Genomic DNA, 6777 nt, shown 5'->3' on the forward strand with positions numbered 1-6777 from the left:
CCAGGTGGGCGCCAGGCCACGTCTGCTCCGGTGGTGACACCACCCCACCGCTTTCCCCCCTCCACCCCCCCACGGCGACTCCAATTGCAGGCGGCCAGGAAGTGAGATCACCGCTTCGGGCAGTTTAAGGAAGGCCGGGAGCCTGCAGACACCCCCGCAGAGCCGGGGCAGGGTCCGCTCCCACCCCACCTGGGATCCCCAACCCGCCGCCATGGGCCAGGCCAGGCTCCCAGCCCGCCTGGGGCTGGCCTGCTGCCTGCTGCTGCTGGGGGGCTCGGGGGTGCTGGGGAGCCAAGGGAAGGCGCGGGGAACCTGGGAAGAGGAGCAGGGCCCTGCGGCAGAGGGGGGACAGTGGGGCAGGGCGAAGTATGAAGCCGTGAAGAAGCACTTGGGAGCTGTGGGTGCTCTCTCCAAGCAGTATTGGCAGTTCCTGGCGTGCAAGGTGTGGCAGGAGGACTGCGAAGAGGAGAAGGAGGAAAAGTCCCATCCCAGGCCGGGTAAGCACCTTTTTTCCTTTCTCTCCACCTCCCGCGCTTAGGTTCTAAACACCCCACTTTCCCCAGCAGAGGGGTCTGTGTCCCCAGCTCCTGTGGATGCTGTCCTTCCCTTCCCAAGGGTTGCTGCCCTGGACATCTTCCCTTCTCACTCAGTGTACCCTGGAGTTGCCACAAACACCTCTCTCTGTGCCCACCTGAAGCCAGCTGTTGCCCGTTACATGCTTATTCCCCCTCCCCACAGCCCAGGCTGCCCGGTGGGGCAGTGTCTGATCCCCTGCACCCGGGAGGAGGGCTGCCGTTAACCAGGCTCAGCTGAGCATCCACACAAAATACAAAAAAGACACCTGTTGGCGCATCTCCGCTCAGACCGCTGCCTTTTCCAGGCTGGACCTTGCCTCTGGTGGGCCAGAATTACCTGGAGATCCTCTCTGCCTGGTACTGCAGCTTCGGCAAGTGCTGTGAGACAGGAGACTGCAGGATAGTCAACAATATCACAGGTAGGTGCTGTGCTGCACTAGGGAGACCCCAAGCAGTGCTTGTCTCTGCTGCCTCTCCCTGTTGTCTCTTTTGTTATTTGTTTGTGCATTGTTTGGTTTTTTTTCTTTTGAAGTATATTTTAACAAGCTGCCTAAGTAAAGGGCATTTCCAAGCAGGGTGCTGGGCCAGTGGGAGGGCAAGGGGCTGAGCTATGTCTCCTTTCCCATTATTAATTTGTAGTTCTGAGACTGCAAGAGAGTTTGCTCCTTACTGTACAGCATATCTGCTCTGGTTTGCCATGAGCCCTGTGTTCAACCAGGAGCTCCCAGGCATATGCAGTGGGATCCAAACTGGCCCAGTATCCAGCCCCGGGTCAGGAGGGTACACCAAGAGCTGTGTGTAAGCCCTGCGCAGGTGTCATTGTGTTTTGCTGGCCCTGAGACTTTTGGTATCTGTACCGTGTCCTGGAGCTTGTGAGGGCCTGTGGGCTTCCGTGCTCTTTGCAGTCATCAAATACCCCCTTCCCCCCACTTCCCTTCGTAAAAAAGGAGTCAATGGAAGGTCTGTGTCTTTTTGCAGTCAGTGGCTGATGCAGGCAGGGTACAGGCACCCTGCCTCGTTAACCCTGTGGCTTTAATGCCACTTTAGACTTCTCTCAGACAGGCAGCCACACCAACAGGGCTGTGTGGGCTTAGTGCCTGACGTGTTATCTCCTCTTATTCCCACCAGCAGCAGTAGCAGCAGCTGGGCTTGCAAGTTAAAACTGAGTTCTTGCTCCCTTTCCTGCAGGACTAGAAGCAGACCTCAATGGGCAGCTCCATGGGCAGCACTTGGCCAAAGAAGTCATCGTCCGGGCGGTGCATGGGTTCCTGCAGAGCCCACGGCCAGAGAAGCCTCTGGTCCTCTCCTTGCACGGCTGGTCTGGCACAGGCAAGAACTTTGTGGCTCGAATGGTGGCCAGCCACCTTTACCGGGATGGGATGAAGAGTGAGTGTGTCAGGTTGTTCATCTCGCTTTTCCACTTCCCTCATCACAAGTATGTGGACTTGTACAAGGTGAGAGCCAACAGCGTGGTGTTGCTGTGGGGATGGTCCAGTGTGCTGGGTATGGCTGGGATGGAGTTCATTTTCTTCACAGCAGCCCGTACGGTGCTGTGTTTTGGATCTGTGAGTAACACGGTGTTGATAACACACTGGTGTTTGGCTTCTGCTGAGCAGTGCTTGCACAGCCTCAAGGCTTTCTCCTCCTCCCACTCTGCCCTCGCAGTTAGTAGTTTGGGGGTGTGCGAGAAGCTGGGGGCACGCACTCCGGAGAGCTGACCTCAACCGACCAAAGGAATATTCTATGCCATTTAATGTCATGCTCAGGAATAAAAACTGATGGGAAGGAGTTTTGGGGTAGGAAGCTATTGCTCAGAGACTGGCTGGGTGTCAGTGGTAGGTGTGAGTGATTGCCTTTGCATCACTTGCTTTGATTTCTTTCTTTATTTTTCCTTTTATTATTAAACTATCTTTATCTTGACCCACATGTTTACTTGCTTTTGCTCTTCCTATTCTCAGCCCAGTCCCGCTGGGTGGGAGGGAACCAGCAAGCAGCTGTGTGGTGCTTAGGTGCCAGCCAGGCTCAACCCATGGCATCCAGGCTCAGCCCCTGCACGATGGTCTGGTGGCAGTGGCTGCTGCTGGGTTTCTCACACTCCTCCCTGCTGCTCTGCAGGCTCAGCTGAAGAAGCAGATAAGCGAGACTGTGCAGCTCTGCAAGCAGTCCTTGTTCATCTTCGATGAGGCGGAGAAACTTCATTTCAGCCTCCTGGATGCCATCAAGCCTTTCATGGCTCACTATGACAACAAGGGACAGGAGGATTATCGGAGATCCATCTTCCTTTTCCTCAGGTGATTCCTGGGCCCCCAAGGGGATGGGGAGGAACGAAGTGATAGAATTTATCCCCTGAGGTATGCGTTATGAGGGGCTCAGGCTGCAGAGGAGGGGAAAGGGATGTCTAGCTCCTCCAAGAGGCAGTTGCCTCCATGGTCAGTCTTGCTTATTGATGCTGGGCATCCTGCCTGGGCACAGGGCATTTGCAGGAGGAGCTGAGGTCCAGCTTAGCTGGGACACTCAAGCCACTGTCTAGTCTTTGAGACAAGGAACCGGCAAGTGTCAGAACTAGCATGGTGTCACCTTGCACCCTGGACAGCTGAGCAGGGAGATCCCATATTCCAGGGAGCAAAGCTGGGGCTGCAGGTCTTGGTGGGAAGTTCTTGTACAATGTGGCACTGTTAGCCGGGAGCTGGAGGTAGGGATTTCCTGCTGCCTGGCTGAGGTGCCATCCATCTGCTGTGCTGCGAGGGCTGATCCTGGCATTGGCTCACCCTGTGGCTTAATGATTGGAGGTTGGTTCCTTTCCCATCCAGAGGGAGAAAGGTTTTTGGCATGTGTGCCACCCCAGTGCTGTCCCTGACCCAGACCTAGGTGGGACATATCTAGGGGGAGAAGTGGGACATCTCAAAACTGAGATGTGAGGTGGGCACGTGCCTGAAGTAGCCAGTGAGAAATGCCAAGGAGAGACAAGCATCTTGGGCCCCCTTCAGTTTAGGATTTACAGCCTTCAGCTTGGCTCTGGTAGGAGGTGTTCCCACAGGCTGGAGGTGGCTCCAGTCCTTCTCCATCTCCCACCATCCAGGCAAGTGTTCTAACCTCTAAGCTTGATGGTTCCCCAGGGAAGTTTCTCTGCTGATGGAAGGCCTGTATCTGTGCTGGGTGCTTGTGGAGCTGGCCACATTTTAATTCTACCTGCGTGGTCCTCCAGCAGGAGGCATGGTGGAGGGGACAGATTCTCCCTTGTTGCTCGGGGCAGGGTGGACGCGCTGCTGGCTGTGCTGAGCTGACCTTGTGTCCTACCTGGCAAGCAGTGCAGGTGGGGGGTGTGTGATGTCAGCCCCTTGGTGCCACCAAGCAGAGCAGAGCAGGGTGCCTTGAACTGCAGCAACGTGTAATCTTGGGGGGGATTTCATCATACCGGTGGCAGTGTGACACAGACCTGTTACAGGAGGGCTGGCTCTGCCCCAAGGCTCATGTGGACACTGGCCTGGTCCTACAGCTTCGGCCAGGTTTGAGTGAAGGGGATGAGGTGGGACTGGTTGCCTGTCCTCAGTCAAAAGGGGCTATTTCTCCTGTGGTCTGGGTAGGAGCAGGATCAGTACAAGCTCTTTCACCCCCTCAAGGCAGTGGGGGAAAAATAGTGGTGGCTTTTTAATTTTGCCTCTCCTCCATTTGAGGAATGGGTCCAGAGCCTCTGCCACAAGAGGAAAGATGGGTGCAAGATCTGTGTCTCCCAGTGTCTCTCCCTCCCACCTGCACAAGCCCTGCAGCCAGCTCGTTCCCAGTATCGCCAGCTCGCTGGTGGTGGGGCACTCGGGGCTGGGGGCTGTTGTCTGAGGCTGTTGCAAACCCCTCACCAGCACCCAGGGGCTGCCTGGCCTTGAACTGCTTTCTGCGGTGAGGGGCTGCCCAGGAGCCGTAATGACTCTCAGGACCCATGCACCCCACCACAGAGCTGCCCCCACAGTGGGTGTCCAGAGGAGTCCTCATGTGGGAACTGCGCTGCTTTGTCCCTCAGGCAGTGGGTGCTTTGCTGAGTCCTGGGCTGCCACTAGAATCCCTGCCCTGGACCTTTACTTCTAGTGGGACTCCTGCCATGTGCTCTGCCCTCCAACTTGGACTTTCACGGGTGGCTTGTTGAGAGTTTGGTGTGGAGCCAAGTGTCACCTGCGAGGTCGATGGCACCCAAGCCAGGACAGGGGACTGTTGGAGATGGAGGATTTTCCTGGCTCCTGGTCCCACCCTGGGAGATGAAACAGCTGCCCCAGGGTCTGGGCTGGCAAGATGGAAGATAGCTGTATAGATGCCTATGGAAAGGGCCTCTTTGGGAAGAAAGTGGGTTCCTCTGTGAATGTTTCAGATGCTGATGCTACATGGTAAATCCTTCGTTGCTAACAATTGGTGAGGCCAGGCTGTAGGGGAGGCTGCTGGCTGCTCTCAGCAGTTCATCTCTGGGGGCATGGTTAAGTGACTTCCCTTCTGTCTGCAGCAATCTCGGCGGCAACACCATCAACGAGGTAGCCCTGGACTTCTGGCGAGCCGGCCGGGCACGGGAGGAGATCTCCATGGAGTTCCTGGAGCAGCGGCTGCGGCTGGAGCTGCAGGAGCCTGCAGGTGAGAGCTGGGCTCGCCGGTGGGACGGTGGGGCAGGCTGCCTGCAAACCTGCTCCTCCATGCCGGCTTGGGGCCTTGCTTACACAGTCCCACCCACCTTGTGCTGCACAAGCCTGTGTGCTGTGCAACAGGCCTTTATTCCAACCCCCACCCCGGGGGTTATTTGCAACTTGAGCCCCTTCCTTCATCCCCATTAGCCCAGCCCCAGGAGCACAGCGCCCACCGGGGGGGAGCTGGGGGTCCTCCTTGCCCCTTTCAGCCCTGAAAACTGGCCAGGTTGCAAGAGGCAGCCTGACACCGCAGGGAAGTGCCAAGGCTTCCCTGAGGATTCAGGCTTCTCTTGGCCCGAGGTGGGCAAGCCGTGGGGGTGTTCTGTGTCCAGATGAAGTGCTGGCCAGCTCTTCACAAGTGGAAGGGTGTCTCTCTCCCACCACATATGGCTGGATGAGCCAAGGCAGCCTCTCCAGAGAGACAAGCCTTGCCTTGCAGGGGGATGCCAGCTCTCAGATGAAGCTTCTGAAGTTTCTGCCTTGCTTTTTGCTACAGAGAACAGTTACGCCCGCAGCCACCTCCTCAAGGAGAACCTCATTGATTTCTTCGTGCCGTTCCTGCCTCTGGAGTACCACCACGTGAAGCTCTGCGCACGGGATGCTTTCCTGGCCCGGGGACTTCCCTACACCGAGGCAGCCCTCGACGAAGTGGCCAGGATGATGGTGTTTGTCCCCAAAGAGGAGAAGCTTTTTTCTGCACAGGGATGTAAATCTGTGTCCCAGCGCATCAGTTACTTCCTTCCTTGAACACCAGGTGGGAGGACTTACACCATGGTGGGTGAAGGTGGTTCTGCACACCAGGAGTTGCTCTCCTTTGCACAAAGTCGGGCAAGCTGGTTGCCCAGCCCTGCTCTTCCCCAGGGACAGAGACTTAACCCCTTGTTACCGCGAGGGCTGTTTGCAGGGAAGGAGGCGCACCCTGCCCAGCCTCGCTCCTGGGAGGTGGGGACAGCCTGCGCTTGGCTGCGTTTGAAGTCTGTGCGGTGTTTTAAAGTCCCTTCTTTTAGCAGGCGGTAACCTGCAGCGGTGATTTGGTTGTGCTGACGGATGCTTCGTCTCACGTGAGCGGGGATGTCCAAGTCCTTGGCTTGTTACCGTGTAAGGAAGGTCTTGGGCAGACCAGTGCTGTTGAGACAGCCCAGGAGAAGCCGTGTCCTCATCTCGGTCCCCACTTTTCTCTGTCACTTTACAAGATTGCACAGAATCTTGTTCTGCTGGAGTTGAGTTTTTTCTCTCTATTGCTCTCCTGCATTCATGCGGGGTCTGCTGCTCGGGGAGACCCCCGAGAGGATCGTGGTTTGTGCAGGGAGACCCTTGAGTAGAGAAAATGACTGAATAATCTTCTCTGGAGATGTCAAATCCATAGCCCCTCACTTTGGAGTGTCCCTGTCTCATTGGAGTCTTTCGTTGTATGGAAGCAGCTGCGGGGATGAGGCGAACTTCGGCTGAAATAATTTTTCTAAGTAATTTGGTGAAGAGCCTCTTTTGTTTCACTGCAAAACGAAAAAGGGGAGACTAGTTCCCCTTTTGAGGGCAGCTGA

The 6777-nt window shown here is 56.3% G+C and overlaps 1 protein-coding gene across 1 annotated transcript; it reads left to right on the forward strand.

Annotated features, from left to right (window-relative positions):
• The first annotated feature begins 211 nt into the window (after nucleotides 1–211).
• TOR3A (torsin family 3 member A) lies at nucleotides 212–5983 on the forward strand. The gene is made up of 6 exons (XM_074152304.1): nucleotides 212–497; nucleotides 881–994; nucleotides 1764–2029; nucleotides 2691–2866; nucleotides 5062–5186; nucleotides 5733–5983. The coding sequence occupies exons 1-6, from the start codon at nucleotides 212–214 to the stop codon at nucleotides 5981–5983; spliced, it is 1218 nt and encodes a 405-aa protein (XP_074008405.1).
• The last annotated feature ends 794 nt before the right edge of the window (nucleotides 5984–6777 follow it).

Source organism: Numenius arquata, chromosome 8 (genome assembly GCF_964106895.1).
Source record: "Numenius arquata chromosome 8, bNumArq3.hap1.1, whole genome shotgun sequence".
Lineage (NCBI taxonomy): Eukaryota > Metazoa > Chordata > Aves > Charadriiformes > Scolopacidae > Numenius > Numenius arquata.

Excerpts from the sequence above, each read along its gene's own strand:
- TOR3A (XM_074152304.1), top strand. The coding sequence starts at position 212 with ATGGGCCAGGCCAGGCTCCCAGCCCGCCTGGGGCTGGCCTGCTGCCTG. Across the intron at positions 498-880 it reads AAAGTCCCATCCCAGGCCGG|GCTGGACCTTGCCTCTGGTG; the intron begins GTAAGCACCTTT and ends TGCCTTTTCCAG. Across the intron at positions 5,187-5,732 it reads GGAGCTGCAGGAGCCTGCAG|AGAACAGTTACGCCCGCAGC; the intron begins GTGAGAGCTGGG and ends TTTTTGCTACAG.